Below are 20,921 nucleotides of genomic sequence, written 5' to 3'. Positions count from 1 at the left end.
AGTTAATTTAATTGACTAAAGAGATTGGTTTTGTTGTTTTCAAAGTACATATGGTCATAGTCCACTAAGTGATACTGATTTATAGATGCAATACGTATGTAATGTATAAAAATTAATATCTTTCTGCAAAAAAGCCATAATTGGAAAAAAACTTGCCTAAGTTATTCTTCCATAAGACATGCAAAATAACTTGTGTGTAAATTTTTAGTTACATGTTTATATGGTATTATTAAAACAAACATATTTATGATCTTTGTTTAAATAAAGTTTTATCTTGCATAATTTGCAAAAGATATTGTAATGTTACTGTATTGTGTGAAAACTACAAATGAATTAGAGTCCTTGCTTCATAGTGTAATAGAGGTGGTGAGAGAGTGTGGTTAGGGCATTAGATTTGTAATTAATTGAAATAACTCTAATAGCACCTCACTAATAAAGTCATATGGGAGTTACTGCCCAAAGAGCAGCTTCCAAGTTGGTATGCAGATTGCTCTCCTTGTACTGACTGTGCAAAAAGTTCAGTTTGGGGTAAAAAAAAAAGTTCAACCATATTTGCAATTCCCTTATCTCCTAGGGAACCTGTTAGTAAAAGGTTTTATTTTCTGCAAGGATGGAAATTTGGTAAAATATGATTTCATTTGAACTGGTGTTTACAAATAAGGTTTGCACTCTTGGTTAAGGATGCAATAGGCATATCAAAACATCTATTAGAAATGGAAACCATTAAAATAGGAGAGATCTTGTTTAGAAAAGGATATTTTAACATACCTACACGTGTATTGTTATTATGGAAGTGGTGCAACATGAAATTTAAAATGTGCACTTGTCACAAGCACTTGAAGTACTTTTCCTCTTTATTCAATAGGACCAAGTATCTCAAAATAAAAAAATCAGAATTCCTCAGTATTCAGAGTATGGAGTGAAATAGATAAGGCATTTTGTTTACTGAAAGTCAAGAAGAGATAATGATTCTATTGCTCTTTTTTGTTTGGTTTTTTTTTACAGAGCAATAGTTAGGGGCACACTGAAGAGAATTACCGTGTGTCAATATTTAAAAGCACGCTTCTTCAAACTTTGTATTTCAAATTGTGTTTTTATGTATAGGACAAAAGCATGTTTTTGAAAAAATAATACTGAAATCTGATAGCATAAAGTCTAGTGTAGGCAGTGATCACATGTGCAGCATGTCTATTTTAGGATTTCACAGAGGAGGTTCAAACAGGTGGTGGACAGGTTACTGCAATTCATTTCTTTACGTCTGTTTCCTGCAAAACCTGAAGAGTTTCCACCTATGGTGAAATGTAACTGGTGGATTCCATCAGCAACAAAAGTCCTGGCTTTATTTAGTAGGTATTTTTCTTGAACTCTGTATGCATATGTATGTTTATATATGTATGTTTGTGTGTATATATAATATTTGAGTATATATATATATAGATAGATGTCGAAATATATTTAGAGAGAGAGAGAGAGAGGATAGTTTATGCTGCTCCTCATCTGGGGGAGACTGACAATGATGGTGGCACAGTACAAACTACAATAAAGGTAGTAAGCAACAAAGAAAGTCTTCTGTTGCTTTCCAGTAGATGATAATTGCTATGCATCATTTTCCTGTGACAACTGAAGATCATTCAAACAGAAATCCACAGAAGTAACCAATGGTTAAGGCTTCCCTTAGATTTGTAAAAGAAATGTCTTAAATTTGTAATTGCCAGAATTTCATCTGTAACTGGCCTACCCCCACAGAACTATTTAGCATCCAAAGGAATTTAGGCAATGCATGTGCTTCTTAAATCCCAAACAACAGCGTAAAAAAAGTAAATTTGTGCGCAGTTCAACATAGAGCACAGCAAATTTGACCACTGCAAATTCAAACCTTCTCCTCAACTCATGCCAAATAGTTTGGTGATTAGAGCATATACTTTTTCCTTTCTAGGAGAAAATAAAGACACCAAATTAAAATTAAGATTGGAATTAAGATGCTTTCACTCTCAACACTTTTACTTAAAAGCATTCTGCACAATCCTACCTGTCCAGAATTAGGCACATAAGCACACCAAGATGTGTGTTTTCTAGTCATCTATGAAAGAATTGCCAGTTCCTTAGTTCTGGAAAAAGAACTACTTAGTAAATCAAAAGACACTACTTTGTCTGACTGACCAAAATTAAACTATGTTGAAGTGCAAATAGAGAAAACTTACTAGCTGTTTGACATAATATGAATGTTACACAGTGAGATAGCTTAAATGTGAATTAGTTCTCTTCATTTAGTCGAGTACTTAATTTATGTACAGGTGAATCCAGATGGTATAGTAGTTCCCTGAGGAAATATGTATATCTCTGCATACTATGTTTTATGCCCCTCCCTTTCCATGCCTTTTGCAAAAGGCATCGAGCACAAACAGGTAATTTTTAACTGGAAAGCCTGTAGATGTTCTAGCCATAGCTGCATTTGAAATTAGGTGGATTTCTTAAACATCTGCATTTAACAAACTGTGTTTTCATCGATTTCAGCAGAACATAATGTCCTTTACCTGTGAAACCTCAATTTAGTGTATGTCGGTAAGGGAGCTTGAGTCAAACTGAGGTTCCCTTGTCATAAGTGGGCTGACCTAAGGATTTACTATTTTCTACAGCAATTAATATGCTGTCATAATGTGTTATGTTATAGTGTAATTCTGTAGCTAAGACTGAGCTAAGTTCTGTTGCTAAATTATTTGTTTGTTAGTATTAGTTTATTACTATTATTTTAGACTTAGCCTAAAGTTTCCGGCTTCACTGGTGCCCATGATGCCGAGAAATGGGTGTGCTGAATCCAGACACTGTTTTAAAGGACTATTATGTTTTCTTTGTAGATGCTGCAAATAGTCTGGTCAGTCCTCCTATTATTTCATATACGGATTTCTATAATTCTACACTTGATCATATTGATCTTATGGAAGAATATCATAACTGGCAATGCTATGGGAATTCTCACAGGTAAGAGGAATAGCTGGTTGTTTCTTTTTAAGTAGTATTTCAAAGCACTGGATCTATGCTATGTGTATCTATATTAAATATAGGGGAGATATATATATATAGTGTGTGTGTGTATATGGTATACATACCATTTATGTGTATATATATCCACATTAAATACTGTATTTTATTGGACAAACATAGCATAGCTACTACTTGTTATACTTCCTACTGCATGGATGTTAGATTGACTGGAATAAATCTCATTCTGCCTTTGCAAACTGGAGAAAAGATCTAAAATATAGATGATAATAAAATAATTTTATTAATTATGGGCATAGACTTCTAATTGTGTCTTACTACAAATGTATTTTAGCCTCCAATACATTCATAGACAGTGATAATGTGTGCTTACTTACCACTAAATGTTGAAAATGTATGTAATTATATGTATATATGTGGCTCCAATCATGTTTGTTCCAGTGAAATCAATTGTACTATTTTTGTTGCCTGAAAATAAACACCCAAGTTAAATCTTTGGACTCAAAGCTTGCGAAGGTATTTCTCCCCTCGTGAGAGGCAGCCCAGAAGTATGATTTAGAATCATCCAGAGAAACAGACATTTCATCTTTTTGCTGAAGTTCAAAATCTTATTAACGTTTTCTTAACAAAAATGGTTTTTTGCCTAGCTGTATTTTTCAACATATCACTGTGTATCACTCAGTCTTTACAGCTTGAATCACAAGATCAATTAAAATTTCCCCATATCTTGAGACTTTTCAGTAAGCTAATTTAAGACATCAGCCCTCTAAATGTAGCTTTTTGTTTATTGTGTGTGCACTTTTCCTTGCCTTTAGCAGCAGTTGGGGAAAACTTGGAGACCATAATTTGTTCCACTAAAGCAGCTATTTCAGGTTAGGCTTCTGTCTGATACCTGATACTCTACTTGGGAAGGTAAAAAATCAAACAAATGAAACGAACCACACATAACCCAAATAAATAAATGAAACAGTTGCTCCAAATCCCATGATACATGATAGCAAAACGTGCAGTATGCTTTGCATAGTCTCAGTCAAAGCATTGGTATATGAATACTGCTGAGCTTCAAATGATTTTTTGATATTTTTTTCTTTTCCATTGGAACCATCTGGCTGTTTTGGCACCCACAACCAATCTTATAAAAGGGCTGTGAGATTTCCACCTGCTCCAGTTCTTTTCAGTTAGCTGGGTCACTGGGAATTGTGTCAAAACAAAGTTTGCTTGACACAGAATTGTTGGAGTAGCTGAAGTGAAGACTAGCTGCATTATTCTTAAAGTATAAATAATTCTGTTAATTTGTTACAAGGACTTTGTTTTTCAATTTTACATCTTTTGACTCCTTGTTGTTCCACTTAAAACCAAACGGAAAAAAAAAACCAACCTGACAACAGAGACCAAGTAGGAGCAAGTCCTCATCTACCTTCCATGTGGAATATTTTGAAATACATACTTTTTTTAACTAAGTCAACACACTTTGGTAAAATATTTAGGATTAAGATTTACAAGAGACCAGGTGGGCTCTGGTTATTTCTATGTGAACTTCTGCTAGGTGATGTATGAGCTAAATAAACAAAAAATCTTACCAAAATAACCAGTAATTAAAAAATCTTTTACATGATGAATTCTGAAGTTTTTCAAAATCATTTTTATTATCTGATTGCAGTGGAATGTGGCTGTGATCTGGTATTTCAGAAGTCCTAAACACATGTAACCCCAGGATAAATCTGAAGGGCCTGTGGAAAACCGGTTCCTTTGAAAATGAGTTCTGTACCTAAGAATGCTGCACTGAGATAGATGTTTTTCTTTTATTTAATAAGAAGATATTGTTGTTCACTTTAATTCAATGTAGTAATTAAAATTTTGGTATTTAAAGCAGATGATGACTGTTTTTAGTAGGTCTGTTGATGTTAATAATAAACAATTAAAAATGATCATTATTTAGGATAAGCATTATTGCAGTTTCTAGCAGTAAATGCAAGTTACAGTTTGTTCTGCTGAATTGAGTATCTATATATACAACACAAAAATCCCCAGCAGCTATTTGCAAATTACTGTCAGTGGAGGGAAGGTAGTTACTGAATGGTAATGTAATAATTCACTCCTGTATTCTTAAAAACAATATGCTATATGCTAAAAAGGAAATATTTTATATTCTTTTCTCTTGTTGTTAGGTTTTCTTTCTGTCAATACCCATTTATTATTTCTATAGCAGCAAAAAAAGTTATTATTCAAAGGGACTCTGAACAACAGATGATAAGTATTGCACGGGTAAGTCAGCGATAAATGTTTGTGTTTTGTGCCTTGGTATTTTAGTAAGTTTTTTTAGATTGGTATTACACACAACCTGTCATTACAACTTCTAGTATTTCAGACTACCCCAAAAAAGAACTTAAGCTATTTTACTATGACTAGTATACAAATGTCCACGCTGGATTTTTTAGTTATTTTATTTTTTTATTTTTATGTACTTAGTTTCAGGATGCTTATATATACTAGTGTTGTGGAGAAAGTTATAGTAATTTACTTATTCTTTTCGTCTTTTGAGAAACCAGCATGTGCTAGCATGCTAGATTAACAAGATAAGGAAGATTAATTCTATGAGAATTTTAGACTGTTTCCTGTTTTATCCTGTGAAGATATGTTGTCATGGAAGACCAAGATTCAGCTGTATACTTTCAAGTCATGGAAGAGGTACTGCTTCTGGGCAGCCTCCTCTGTTTTGAAAGAGGCATTGTCTGCCTCCTTCAGTGTTAATTTTCTGCGGGTGCTAGGGGAGAGACTTTTCCTCAGTGTTCTATATAGTAGAACTATCCATTCTTGTCTTGCTGGATACACTTTGTGAATAGCTGATTAAAGCACAAACCATTTCCAGAATCTATATTTTCAACAGTTTGGAAGGTTGAAAAAGTTGCTGCACAATTGCCACTTTCTTGTTAAACCTCCTGATAAGTTAGTTCAAATATAGGGAAAATGCATCTGCAGTAGGAAAGAAATTGCTCTCCATCTCTTAGATGATACTGAAGCAGATATGATGTTAGGGAAATGTCTTTAATGCAAGATACTGAGAACTTCTTACATTTAATAAGTGTGGCACTTGGGTTTTTTACATGAAGATACTGCATGTATGATGTTTCTTTTTCATTCAAATAGCAAAGCCTTGTGGATAAAGTCTCTCGGCGACAGAAACCTGACATGAATATGTTATTCCTAAATGTGAAAGTGAGGAGGACACACCTTGTTAGTGATTCACTTGATGAGGTAACAAAAAAATGTAATGATGTGTTGCTGCAGAATAGCTGTTGAACTTAAATTTTAGTTTGATAATTCGTATTTAAATCTTTCTGCACTAAGAGATTGGGATTATAACTGCATAATACTAAATAAAAAGAACTTAATTACTGTCACAATTGCAGTGCTGCAGAATAGATTGTGTTAGACATTCTGAAATTAATTTTCTGTGCTCATACTGCTCTGTGGATAAGCCCATAATGAATATACATGCTTGCATGTGGTATTTTTTTGTGTTTGCAATTTTTGTTTTAAAAATACAGTGCATAATTAGCAGGGTATGTAGGACTTGAGTCCATGAAAGGAGCATGAATAGTAAGTGACTAATCCCTAATGAGTTTGTTCTGTTCTAATTCTCAGAATATTTTTGTTCTTTTCCTTTACTAACTTCTCCATCCTATAAAAATTATTTTGGGCTTTTTTTTCTTAAACTCTTTTAACAAATTCTTCACATTCTTGAATGTAATTTTTCCTTTTTAGAAATGAAACAGATGTGTCCATTAAAGAAGGCAATTCTTCAGTATCCTCTGAACCTTGATAATTAACATTATTTAGTGAAATCTAGTTCCCTACTTGGCATTGAGAATGGCCTGATCATATTGAAAAATAAGTCCAAGTAGTGAAAGCAAGATCAAATAAATTCTGATTACTCATGTCAGAAAATGTCTATTTTGGCCTTGTCTCGTAAGACATAAGAAATACAAGTGATAATACTGCTTTCTCTCAGGCATCACAGATTTTTTTTTACCACCCTAATATAACCAAGAACAGCTTCAAAAGTTCTGACAGTCAAAATATTCTGCTATTTATTTTTATTGTTTTCTTCTGCCCATTTCAGAGATGAATAAGAATGTATTATATTATTCATATTTCTGAAAAGTATGGGGAGTGGCAGGTGGAGGGGGAAGATGTCTTATTTGTATTTCAGATTTTTAAAAATAATTTGGAAAGGAAGATCACCTCTAATAAATAACTTGTTTCAAATAACATACCTGTAGTTGTAAAATGTGTGCAACAGAAATTTACTTGAGCAGCTAATAACATGGAAATTATTTTGGCACATGCATCTTCCTGACTGATTTAAAAACTTTCTCTGGAGCTGGCCAGTAGTTAATGATTTAAAGAAAAATTGTATAGGGACTTGATCTGAAAGATCACTGTTAATTATGAAAGGCCGTAATCTAATTCTTTGCAGGTTTTTTGCACCCCTGGATGAAATGCTGTCTCCTAGGACAAAACAGTGAAAAGAGCTTTTACCATTGTCTAAAAAAGAGTTGTAAAAAGCAGCTGATACTTGCTGGCAGGTATCTTATGCTGAACTGAGTGGTGTTCAAATATTGAAAGTTTTAGCTTACCTCCTTATTTCTAAATATTTCCAAATTATATCTAATTATTTTCTTAATTTCTCATTTCTTCCTGGTAGAATGTCTTCTGTAAAAGGTAAAAAATTTTATAGGTCTAAAATATTCCAGGCAGACTCAATTCATTGTATGTAGTATCTCATTAAGTCTGTTTGTACACCACCCAACTTCTTTTCAAGCCTGGAGAGTGACACTATGTGCAAAGTAGTTGATGATGTCAAGTAGTCATAATTGTCTTGCTTCTGTAATTCAATCATTGTTTTAATATAGTTTTGACCTATTAGTAGAACATTCTGCAAATTAATAGCTTAAGCAATGCAAGAACAATAGAGACAGAGATGTGTTCTCTCTGGTTAGAGGTAGTGATAATATGTTAAATCTCATTTTTCTTCTTCCCTACCTGTTTTGCAATAGCTAGCAAGGAAGAGGGCAGATCTGAAAAAGAAGTTAAAAGTCACATTTGTAGGAGAAGCTGGTCTTGATATGGGTGGCCTGACAAAAGAATGGTTTCTTCTGCTGATTCGCCAGATTTTTCACCCAGATTATGGTGAGTCGTAGTAAATGTTCTTAAGTACAGCGTGAAACTTGGTTTGGACTCTATGTAAACACTGCTCCAGCCATAATGAAAAAGTTTTTTTGTTATAAACACTGGTTTCAGCACCAGTCCGAAACATAGCCTTGTACTAGCAATGCTGTAGCGAATATTCAAGTGGAGATAAGGCCAAATGTATTAGTTTATCATCGACCATCCCTGACTCTTTCCTCTCATGCTGCATTTTCTCTTTTTACTCTGCCCTCAGTTTTCTTCATGTTGCTGGTTTGGGGAGTTTTCCTGGGTTTTGTAAGTAGCTACATTGGATGCTGTTACTGTGCTCAGTTCTAGCAAACTGCTGACCTCAGTCTCCCATGTATCGATGGTTTCTGTTGGTGCTGATGGTAGCACTGAGAATATCTGCACGTTCTAGCACTATTTCTGTGACTAGGATGGGCAGAGGTTATGTCTTACTTGAATCTTTGCCATCATATATTCTGTTTGTGGTATTTGTGTGGCCAGTATTCTTTTGTGATCTGGGATAATCTCAGGAAAGAAAGGTCCAGTCAGTGCAGAGACAGTGTAGGCAGGTGTGAACCTGAATGAAATAGCCTGCCTCTGCTGCTACCAGGACCTGTGAGCCCATAATTAAATTTGCATGCCCAAAAGAAAACAAAAAGAAGATTTTTTTGAGCAAATAGGAGATTGTAAGACACGAATGAGCGGTCATAAACAGGCAGTCCAATCTACTTGGTTTTTATTGTCTACAGAGAGGGGTCTGGGTGGGTTTTATTCCCCACTCTAATATTTGTTAAATGAATCCGCTTTCCTAAGCTGGGCATGGATACATTACTGCTGATTTAATGGGTTAAATTGTTTCCAAGCTGGCTTTTAAATTAGAAACATTGATTTCCAGGGAATTGAGTATAACACCTGATAGTCTTTGGTAGAATGCGAGAGCTTGTCTACCTTTGCCTGGGAGTGTTCATATCCCTTAAATCCATGGTCCTTTGTTATTTATAGAACTCCTTCTAAAGGTACAGAATTTTAAGTCATAAATATGTCCTCAAATCTGCTGAGATCATTATTTGCCTGTAGCCCTTTTTGTGGTAAAAAGGAGTCTGTGTGGAGACATTACATTCATGATAACAACCTTAATAGGAAACAATTTATCCTGGAGAAAGTGTTCTGTAACTTTGACAGTTCTGTTAGTAAAAATGTTGTCAGCAGAGCTTGGTAACTGATGCGTTTGGAAACATTCAGAGTAGTTTATTTTTTCACCATCTCTGGCAGGCTTCCTTGCTTTAAAGTGTAAATTCTTTCATTGTTATGACTGTCAGCCAAATCTGGGAGGAGTTCAGAAATATTAATGTCCCTTCAAAAGGGATGGTATCCTCTGCTGTCTTTAATGTTTAAGTTGCAATTAATGTATGGCAGAAGCTTAGAAGGGAAAACATAACTGTTCTTACCCTTTGCAGGTTAACTAATCCTGCAGATTTAACTCGTGGAATTTAGAAACTCATAATTAACTCAGCTGTCTGCCCTCCTATGCATTTTGCAATGCTTTGTTCATCTTGCTGTGGACGATTAATAAGTGGGATTTGAAACCTATTTTGTTCCTGCATCCCTGCTGTCTTTTAGTATGTGAACCTTACTCTGCCTTACAGGCAACTGTTCTGTTGCTTCTGGTGAAAGAACTGTCTGAACCTTTTGTGATGAGCACCTTTTTGAGCTAAAATTCAAAAGATAAATTGTTCAGAAGAGTAGGGAGGAAAAACATGAATGCAGATTTTGCCTATAATTTATCATAAGAACTAGATGTCCCTGAAACAAGTTGGATTTTTGTTCTTTTTTTTTAATCAAAATGACTTTGATTTTTTTTTATTTAAATATTACTTTTCACCAACTATATCTTCAAACACAGATTGCAGTGAGCTGTTGCATGCAAGATGTCCTTAGAACTACTCAGTGCTTTGGTTTGTACAGGCTGTGGAAACAATCATGAACTGTTGGCCCATTTAATCCCAACAAATTAAAATCAGTTATCATGTTTCATCCAGTTTAATTCAGTATTGCTGAAGTTAATTTCACTGTTAGTGCACACTTATCTAGAGTATGTCTTGCTTCTCTGAGCAATACTTCCTAGGCATCTTGAAGCTGTTATCTGCTTTCATTATGTAGGTTTTTATGTTCTGTCACTCTTTAAAACAGAATGTTCCATATCTGATGCAAATAGCAGTCAAACTTGTCTATACTCATGATTTCAGTAGGATCTAGCTTGTCATTTAGACCCATGAGTAACTTTTTCAACTTCTCTGATAAAATTTTTTGGCAGCAAATGTGAAACTAACCCCTTTGCTGCTAATGTGTGTGTATAACATAAACGTTTTATGGATTTCTATTCTAAGAAGGTAAAGCTTATGGTATTTGTATTATGGGATTCATGCCAGCATTTCTAAAGACTGTATCTGTTATTGACCTAGGAAGAAAGGAAGAAATAAATGATTTTACATTGCAGTAAGAAAATTTTTGGTTAGACTGTTTAATGTTTCTGGCTGTACAGTACAGTGAAGAAACAGATTGTACAGAGACAGTGCAGAATATCTACAACTAGAGGCCCTGAGGAACATGTTGCCCTGGCACCCAACAGGGCTGGTGGGCTTGAGCCTGCTTCAGGCTTGGCACTGCCCTTGGTGGTCCTTCCCAAGCACCTGCCTGCAGGCTCCTGGCACGGGTGGGATGAGGGGGCTGAGAACAAGCACGGAGATATGGGCACACCAAGGAGCACTTGTAAGGGTGCACGTGTGACAAAGAGGAGGCTTTGTTGAAGTCCAGGCTTTGTAACGGTCATGGTGCTGTTCTGCAGGCATGTTCACCTACCACAAGGACTCACACTGCCATTGGTTCAGCAGCTTTAAATGCGATAACTACTCTGAATTCCGACTGGTTGGGGCTGTATCCTTTCATGTCTGCTACACGGTGCCGAACCACGAGCCATCCCGTGAGCTGGCACGGGGGCAAAATAAGGCACTGGCTAAAGCTCCTTCAGAGGTTGTATATGCAACTGTGCTCCATTTTTAATGAATTTTTTTGAATGTCATTCTAGCAAGTGAACTAAAAATAGGAAGAAAATGATGGTGTGTGGGTACATCATACATTTTACAGTTAGAAAATACTAGAATCAAGATTAAACATGCAACCTTTTTGTATATAAGTTGTAATTTTTAATGTACTTAAACCTCTGAGTTTCATTCAGTAAACATCAATGCACCTGTATGCATTAATGCTTCATTGAGGATCAGTTGCTCCCTGTTGATCAGTATGTGGCTTTTTGCACTTTGCCAGTGGAGGTTTGGTTTAATATGTTTAGATTTATTTAAAAGAAACGTTGATATATTGAGCTCTCAGTAGAACTTATTGTGGATTGAAAATATATATGTATACAGTTCTCTTTTTTTTTAATAGCAATACTTTGGAACAATTTATTGTAGAAATATTTGTATAGGATATTATGAAGAAGATTGTCAAGTGTTCTGTCAATGTGCATCATATGACCATTTTAACTGCTACTTAATTGTAATGCAAAACTGCATTTTTAAAATATTTTTTCTAAGTTACTAAAATACTAACTATAATAAGGCTATGTTAATTTTGCCCTTAACATTTGACATATATAGCTTATGGGACTTGCTGTATATAATAGCATAGCCTTGGATATTCGTTTCCCACCTTGCTGTTACAAGAAATTATTGAGTCCTCCCATTGTTCCCTGTGATCATAACACGCTTGTAGGCATCTGTGATGTCACATTAGATGACCTGTTTCAGATTATGCCTGTAAGTATTATGGGTTTTTAAGAAGCTAAATTACTGATTTAAAACCTAATTTGTTTATATTTAATGCTTGAGTTATAAACTGTTTGAGAACAGCTTCTTTTTTCAGTACAAGCTGACATAGTCTCCTTTTCTTCTGCTGAAAACAGAAAATCTCCATGTTTTCTAGCATAGCAGTATTTTTCTATTACTTGAAGTTAGAATACCAAAATCTGATATGATTTTTCTGATACACATTTTCCGTAGTAAAAATAAAATTGTGACAGTTTATACTGAAATAAAAATACACATATTAATTAAGCAGTGAGTTTTTCTCTGTGCATGCATTTTAAATATACAGCTTTTTCCAACATACTTTCTGTGTAAAGTAATGCTTCTGGCACGTCCTTGCAGAGTGCATCACTCAGTTTTGTAGATTCACTAAAGAGTTCTTACTCACATTGTAGGAATTGGCCCATGGACTAAATGAACTTCTATCCTATGAAGGCAACGTCGAAGAGGATTTTTACTCAACCTTTCAGGTCATTAAATACACAACTGTAAATGATTCTCAGACTTGTTCAGTAATTTTTACCAATGTTAAAATGGCAATGGAGTGACCTTCTGTGGTGTAATTGCTGATTGTTTGTAATATAACTGCACAGGTTTCAAGACCAGTACTGTTCTGGGGCCTCTGGGCATACAGAGGCTGACTCTGTGATGGGGCTTGAAGCTGTTGTTCCCTGACAGTGTAGGTGCCTCCAAGTGCTGACTAGCAGGGTCACATAACCCGCTGCTGGGGCATTTCCAGCTCTTTCTCTGACACCATCACCTTGCAATCAGTGCCTTGGCTTGCAGAATTCATCTGGCTGCAAGACAATCCCTTTTCTGTCTAACCCAGAAGCTAGTCAGAGCTTCCTTGCTTCCTTAAGACACTCTGTCCAGGAAATCTCACTTCAGCAATAGCTTGTTCAAGTTTGTGAGAGTTTTGCCTGACCTTTATGTCTTAACTGCTACTTCACTCAACAAAGTCTTTTTCATTTATTCATTGCTTTAGAACACATACCAGTTAATAAAATTTCAAGTTGGTACTTTTTAGTTCCTAGGTAAGCTACAGCAGAACAAATACCTTCTTAATTGTATTTGCTATTCCTAGATTGTTCTTTTGTATGAAAAGCTCTGTGCCTCCAAAGCCTCCAGAGCAGGTCAGTTTGACATGTGTAAGAGGCTCAATTTTTTTACTTCAAATACTGATTTCTTGAGCAATTTGTTGAAAATTGTAATTTTTAACTTCTAAAAACCCAATAACCCTCAGAATTACAGCATAGGGTGAAGAGAGAGACAGGGGAAATACATGGCATAATAAATATCAGATCTATAATTTATGAGAATATGAATGTGTTTTCCAGTACTGACCTTGACTCCTTTTTTTCTCTAGGTTTTTCAGGAAGAATTTGGTGTTATAAAATCTTACAACTTAAAGCCAAATGGAGATAAAATTCCAGTCACAAATCAGAATAGGAAAGGTACCTCAATATATATTAATTACACATATTTGGCAGGTTAAAGTTTTTTCATTCCTATAAGCCTAGGTTTTCGTTAACAGTGTGAAAATGAAATTACTGTAGTCCTTTCTAGTATGCCTACCAATTTAATGGTATCTAAAATGAAATGCATTCATTTTTCATAATTCACTACAGTTCAGGAGAGCAGAACAAATAATTGATTAAAATTATTATAATGTAACAAAATAAAATGTTTTTTCTTTTTTAGAATATGTGCAGCTCTATGTTGATTTTCTTCTCAACAAATCGATCTACAAACAATTTGCAGCTTTTTATTATGGATTTCATAGTGTCTGTGCTTCATATGCATTACTGGTAAGAATAAAGTGAAACATAACTCTTCACTTCTGTTTTAAGTATTTGACAATGACTTATCTAAATTAAACAAATTGTGCTGGTTGATTTTAAGATTTGTGAAGAACGTTGACTAATCCATAGACTTGATTAAGCCAACATAAGTAGAAAAAATTAAGCAGGTAATCAACTGTTCTCTGTAGTGTTCCATTGCAAACAGATAAACCTAACCTGAAGAGCTTTATTTATCAGTATGCATTCACAGACGCTTCACGGGCTCTCTTGTGAATGTTTATGAGGTTTCTCTGTATTCCCTACAGTTATGAACTGCAGAGCAACTATGTCTGTGTGCTCCTGAGTGACTCCTCTGAAAACATCTATTACTTTTTCCAGGAAGAGCACTCAGTGAGGTTGAGATTAAACATTCTCTCTTCAGTCCTGTTTGGCTGTTGGAATGACTTTGTCATTTACATCATCCCTTCTGCACTGAGAAAGAAGAGGCAGTTGCAATTTGCATGAGATTTTTTCAGTGCCTGTGAAATTAGTGAACTGTGACACACTTGCAGCAAGGCGAGATGCGACTGACTGCGGGGAAGGTTCTGGAAGGAGAATGAGAATCCACTGAAATGCCATGACATACTACCATGCAATATTGCAATGTTGTAGTAAATGAATAAGTAGATTCTGCAGGTGCAAGTTTAGTGGTTTATTGTCATAAGTACTTGCTTTGCACAGCAGTGGGTACAATTAAGTGCCAAATTCTGTCAGCTACCTACACTGGGACTGGTCAGTGTAAATTAAATTGAAATTGTAACCAAAATTGACATCAAGACTCTTCCTCAGAATTTCATCCATACAAGCTTAATTTTCTTCCTGACCCATTTGTAATCCAATCAGATGGCAGGCAAGTCAATGTAATAAATGTAAGAATGAAAAAGAGATGAGGTACAAAAGAAATATGCTAGAATATCGTCTTATCCGGTAATTTGCTTTTTACTACTTACAATAGTAAGAGATTGTTTAAAGTGCTGAGGGATTAATTTTTCTATAATCAGTATATATCCAAGGTAGAGACTTATACTGAATGATATTCTGTTAATTTTTCTAGAATGACAAAATAAAAATTTAATCTTAATATAGTAGCATAATTTCTCATCTAAAAAAAATATATTTTATCCTTGATTTCTGGCAGCTGCTTCGTCCAGAAGAGGTTGAAATTCTTGTTTGTGGCAGCCCTGAACTGGACATGTCTGCTTTACAGCGAAGTACCCAGTACGAGGGCTACCAAAAAACTGATCTTACTATACGGTAGGCTCGTGTTTTTTATTCTAAATACTGAGTTTGAAAACATCATAAAATTTTAACCTTTCACCAATATTTCACCAAAATCTCTTCAAGGATAATCTGAGAATGATTGAATAAAAACCTATTTCCAAATAAGACAAAGATGCTTATTAAATTATCCTAGGTAGGAAGAGTTGGGTCCTTAATGGTGTGTGTTGCTGAATATCCTTAAAAGGTTCGGACTAGATGGAAGTGGAGATAGTTTAAAAAGAATAGCTTCAAATCCTTCATAAGAAATCTGAGTCTTTATTTTTATTATCCTGTCTTCTAAAAAGCCTTTTTTTTCCAATTCTCTTTGATACTAAGGACATTTATATTAGTGAGTAGAAAGCATTTATCTTTGGAAGGTGGGTTGGGGTGTCATTTGACAAGATATAATTCCAAAATTAATAAAACATTGTACTTATCAATTCCCTAGGAATTTAACCTTGTATAGTGGGATACTACTGATGTCCTATATATTACATTAATTAAATTCTCAGTGACATTCATCATGTAGTACTTGTGGTTGTATTATTATCTTTATACTGTTTTGTCATGATATTTCACCTTGCAACATTTTCTTCTCTCTCTGCCCTGAGCATAGGTACTTCTGGGATGTAGTACTTGGATTTTCTCTTGACCTTCAAAAGAAGCTGCTACATTTTGCTACAGGAAGTGATAGAGTACCTGTGGGAGGAATGGCCGATTTGAATTTCAAGATTTCAAAGAGTGAAACATCCACAAATTGGTAAGTACTATTTTTGGATTTTTAAATTTTTTTCATTACAGTGTTTCCCAAGAGACCTAATTGCTCTTGAATGTCTTTTTAAAGAAGAGCAAACAAATATACGAGAAGAAACTTCATGGAGTCCTTTAGTTTGTCTTCAAGATACCCATTTATTGATTGCATAAATTTTGCAGGTGACTATCTAGCATAAAATTGTTTCTCAGTCAATGTTTATATTTGAGGCCAGTAATTCTTTATTTATAGAGATCCCATTCATGTTTTCAATTCAAATAAATTATTCATTTAATCATTCTTATATGACAGCTAAACTAATGAAAATATACTTGAATCACCATGATTTTTACTGAATTCTTTGATTTTTATGGCATTATTTATAGCAACCCCTGCACCTGCAGAAAATACTTGCATTTTCTCTTGACAGTCTAAATAAGAATTTTAACATGTATGGCTGCAAAGATGTAGCATTCCTTTAGGACCTCTGGGGTATGGCTGATACAGAAATTGCTCAGAAGATATCAGAACAAAGCAGTCTTGTGATTTCATTGTGAGGATTAAATTGTAAATGCCAAGTTCTTATGTTTCTGGTAGTGTTTTATTTTGTATTGAATTGACTTGAGACATTCTACACACTTTCTAACTAGTATTTTCCTTCTCAAGACTGGAAAAGTCAGTTTAAGTAATTTGGAAAGCTGTATAGAAAAACTTGCTGCTCTGAAAGTCACTGATAAGCAGTAATTACTGACTTTATCTAGATTTCTCAGACATTTAGGGTAATCAAAATACTTAAATAGAATTATAGTTTCAAAGTAAAATTTTTGGGGGTTTTCTATGGAGAGCCGAACTAAATGCATAAACAAAATGAACTTTGGTTTTGTTTTTAAATTCAATTTATCTTGTTACCGAGATATTTCTAATGCTGGTTCCAATGATGTTAAAGGAGCATGAGCATCTGAGGAAAAATGAAAAAAAATCAGTCAATATTGAATCTCTGTTTATGTTCCTTCTGCAAATTGTTCTTTTTCTTAGGAATGAGAAAATGGATTTTGAAATAGTGTGCATTTTAAACTGATGTAGGTCTGTTTTGCAAGAGAATTGTTGCTGTCAGACTGCCTGCACAGGGATGAATGGAGATATGTTGCTCATACAATAGGATCAAAGAATATAATAGCAATAAGAATTGGCAAATTAGTGAAAGCTTCTCAACTTTCCAAATTCTGAAGCATGTAACTCCAGTCTGATTGACAGATCTTTGCTAATCTTTTAAAGGGCAGGGAGGGGAAAGTAGCTTGAGTTTCCATATCTAGGGGGTTCAACCCCCTTTCCAGGAGGTTTACCAATGATCATATGCCCTTCAAAACACTGAGGGATTAAATGAAAAGAGAACTAGAGAGCTTTTGAGCCACATAATAAAATTTAACTTGTAAGTGTCCAAGTTTTAGAAATTTTTCAGTGTGTTTTCCGAGTATCAGGTGGAGCTTCAGCTCATTGTCTTTCTCCTCTCTCCCCTCAAGTAATCAGTTGTAGGACCAGGCCATACCCTCAGTGCTGTCCTGCTTGTCACTTGAAAATTTAAAGAGCAAGAAGATCCCTGGCTTCTTTTTAGCTGTGGCTCATCAAACTAATCTGTTCTAGTGAGAAGCAGAGTTTCCAGTGTTTCAGTCAGGCATTCCTTAGTATCTGCAATACATGTATTCAAATTCTTTGCTCAGAAGAAACTTGCAGCTCAAAGTGTTCAGCATTTCAGCTGGCTGAGGGATGTCTGTAAGGATGCATTGTGCCTGGCTGACCTTGAGTTCTGTATCCTCACATAACCGTGGTTCATCCAGGTTTATCTGTACCTACTGCAGGACCCACCATCCTTCACATTGTGCATTCTGACTATACCCACATTTCATGTTTAGAGAATGTATGTAGTACCAGGAGTTTCCAAAATCTGGAAGGAGATGTTTCCAACTTGACAGAAAAATAAAGACAGGGAATTGCAGGCAAACAGATTCACCTGAGGTGCTTATGACCAATAGTGGTGTTATTTGCATTCAGCAGAACTTGAACCAACATTAGGATAAATGTTTCTTTTACTGGGTTTCTTACTTAAGTAATGTTTAACTGAAAATGTGTAGGCAGTTGGCAGTGTTCTGCTTCTATTGCATTATTATTAAGTGTGTTTTGTTGGGTATTTTTAAAATTATTTTAGGTTACCTGTGGCACATACCTGCTTCAACCAGCTTTGCCTCCCTCCTTACAAGAACAAGAAGGAACTGAAGCAAAAGCTGATCATTGGAATTTCAAATGCAGAGGGGTTTGGTCTAGAATAACATTTAATAATCAAATAACAGCATTTTTATGTAGCATTCACTTTCTTCTGATTGTGCCTTTAAGCTTTTCATTGTTATGTCTCTTGATACCAGTTTTATCTCACTTAGATTATTTTTTTTTAATTAAATATGAAGTGTATGTTTTCCCCTGAATGGCAATACATTTACTGCTTGCTTTGTCACAGAAGGTAGCTTTCTTTGTACAAAAAGCTTGTCTCTTTGATAAACAAAACCTAGCTTAGGCAATTTCTAAGTTTTAGTTTTTTCTTGATAGCACTTTATCATTAATCATAATTCCTTTACATCAAGGTTTCCCACTGGGAGATAATATACAGAACATTTCTTTATTAGTTAATCCCAGTGGTAGAATGTTTTCAATTAACATTAATAATAGAGAAATATACAACATCAGCATGTAGCCATTTTTTCACAAAGGCAAATAGGAATTTTAGTCTTTATAAAATGTGTGTAGTTTTATTATTCTGGTTTTCCTTCTTAGTGAAACCAGTTGTCTAAGAAGTATGTAAATAACTACCGTGAAGAAATAGGGTTTTGATAGTGCCATTTACTGCTAAAAATTATTTTTTATGAATAAGAGGTTTTAAAGGTTCTATATTCAGTTTTTACACTTGATTGTACAAGAGTGTTAAAAGGTATTTTTTCAGCTTGGGGGGATTCAAGTTCAAGCTACAGGTATTAAGGAACTTGTATGTTCATTCTTTACAGCAAAATAACCAGATCTACTGTAGCATTATAGTAAACAAAACTAGATATTTAAAATAAATTCCACATATGGTGAATTGCCTTCGGGAAGAGGATTAAATCCACAGTTCATGGTAAACTGATATAGTGTATCATGCTAACATTTTTTTAGCAACTCTGTTGAAAGTCTTAAGTAAGCTGTGACAAAAGTGAATACAATAACATTTCAGAAGAATGTTGAAGCTTCCATTAACTTGAAGACCAGCATTTAAAGAAAATGTTTTGTGTTTTTCACTGCACAAACTACATGAAACGAATAATTGGTATGTCTGCTCTGAGTTGTCAGATTAGGAGCTGGGAAATAAATGGTTCTAAAATACTGATGTAATTGTAAGTCTGGGTTTTATTCATTAAATGGAAAGAATTTATTAGCATGCAGTATAGTATTTTTAAATAAGAATAGCTACTGTGTGTTCTATAGATTTTTCTTTCAGCTGAATGAGGCCCAGATCGTTCAAGACACTTTGGCATCTAATTTGTCAGCTTTCCCCATTGACTTCTGCTGGGGCATGGATGATTAAATATCTTGTAGTGTCTGTGCTCAGATATTATATTAGTCTTCTTTTCTCTCTTTGTATTATTTACATATAATCAACAGATTAACAAATTATGAACAAATTAATCTGTCTAATTCATAGTTTCAAAGCTGTTGGGGATATTCTTCAATAGCAAAGTGTAAATTTGATTTTATTCTATATCTTTATGAGTTACTGGTGATTTTACTGTTTTATTAAAGCAGAGATAAATATTGGATATTTTAGAATATTTGGCAATGTATTCTTTGTGCTGTCCTTGAAACCAGTAGTAAAATTTTTGTTGACTTTAGCAGAGAACTAAACTGGGTTAGCACAGAGAGTATTAAAAGCAGCACTGAAAAATTCTGCATTTTACATTGTTTCTCCCAAATGGAGATCTTAAAATAAATTTCAACGTACAGGATTTCAGATGCTAAGAAATAAATGAAACTTTCACCATTGCACTGAATGAACTAGACAGCTTCAAGCAATGTTAAATTTCTAATTACTGAATATGGTTGTAAAGAAATCTGGAAATAAACACTGCCCCCCTTCCCCTCTCTGTAGAATTGGATTCATGGAAGGTTGGCTTATGAATAAATAGCTATACAGTTTATCTGAAAACATGGCAAATTAGCCAAAATATTTTTTTATGGATCAAGCCCACTTTTAGTAACTATTTATCTATTATTGTTAAAATAAAAGCTTTATCTTCTCATTTTCACTGAATTGCACTTTGCCTTCAGTTTAGTTTTATTTATTGGAACTTTTTTTTATTTAATGTGTAATATTACCTCAGAATTCTAAAAACGCTATAGTATTTGCATCAGTTTTTAAATAAGATTGTCATTCAAAGACATTTTATATATTTCCTGATGTTGATGGATTAAATAGTAAATTTTGTATTTGTTAAATGAAAGCATTGCACTGTATATATGAAATAAGACTCAGATAATTTTAAAAATTTTCTTCAACAATGTTTTATTGTTCTTTTGTCTTGCCCTGTAGTCCAGCAAATCTTTTTTTATTTCCATTATTGTTTTGTACCATACAAAAGAAGTCTGGTTTGTATAAACTTGTTCATTACTAAGTATCTATTTTTATGTATTAAAACTGTGCAGTCATTAAATCAAATATTTCAATTTTTGGCCTCACTTGTTTAATTTCAGATTTCCAAAACTGATCATAATGGGTTTAAGATTATTATCAACTTTTCTGCTTTTGGTTTATTTTTCTTTTAAAAAATTTTCTTAACAGTAGCAGTTCGGCTAAAACATTGCATGACTCACTGAAAAGAGACTAAGTTTCAACTACCAGACACGCACCAAGAATTATATTTCGTAATTATACTCAAAATTACAGGTGTTCTGGTGCATACCAGAGTGTAATAATGCTGTAAAATAGCA

The 20,921-nt window shown here is 34.4% G+C and overlaps 1 protein-coding gene across 1 annotated transcript in view; it reads left to right on the top strand.

Moving 5' to 3' along the window:
* The window catches only part of HECTD2 (HECT domain E3 ubiquitin protein ligase 2), a 38,213-nt gene extending 17,556 nt beyond the window's left edge, over window positions 1-20,657 (top strand). The window contains exons 9-21 of the mRNA XM_051800560.1: window positions 1,198-1,346; window positions 2,856-2,979; window positions 5,169-5,265; window positions 6,148-6,255; window positions 8,061-8,193; window positions 11,045-11,133; window positions 11,856-12,014; window positions 12,458-12,532; window positions 13,429-13,516; window positions 13,764-13,870; window positions 15,042-15,157; window positions 15,780-15,923; window positions 18,118-20,657. Of these exons, the coding sequence (XP_051656520.1) occupies window positions 1,198-1,346; window positions 2,856-2,979; window positions 5,169-5,265; window positions 6,148-6,255; window positions 8,061-8,193; window positions 11,045-11,133; window positions 11,856-12,014; window positions 12,458-12,532; window positions 13,429-13,516; window positions 13,764-13,870; window positions 15,042-15,157; window positions 15,780-15,923; window positions 18,118-18,238 (1,510 nt within the window). The 3' untranslated portion in view covers window positions 18,239-20,657. The remainder of the gene's footprint in view (window positions 1-1,197; window positions 1,347-2,855; window positions 2,980-5,168; window positions 5,266-6,147; window positions 6,256-8,060; window positions 8,194-11,044; window positions 11,134-11,855; window positions 12,015-12,457; window positions 12,533-13,428; window positions 13,517-13,763; window positions 13,871-15,041; window positions 15,158-15,779; window positions 15,924-18,117) is intronic.
* The last annotated feature ends 264 nt before the right edge of the window (window positions 20,658-20,921 follow it).

This window comes from Manacus candei, unplaced genomic scaffold (assembly GCF_025592945.1).
Source record: "Manacus candei isolate 608988 ecotype Guabito, Panama unplaced genomic scaffold, ASM2559294v1 h1tg000050l, whole genome shotgun sequence".
Taxonomy (NCBI): domain Eukaryota; kingdom Metazoa; phylum Chordata; class Aves; order Passeriformes; family Pipridae; genus Manacus; species Manacus candei.
The sequence above is the reverse complement of the archived record's forward strand: the minus strand, read 5'-3'. Positions and strand labels throughout refer to the sequence as shown.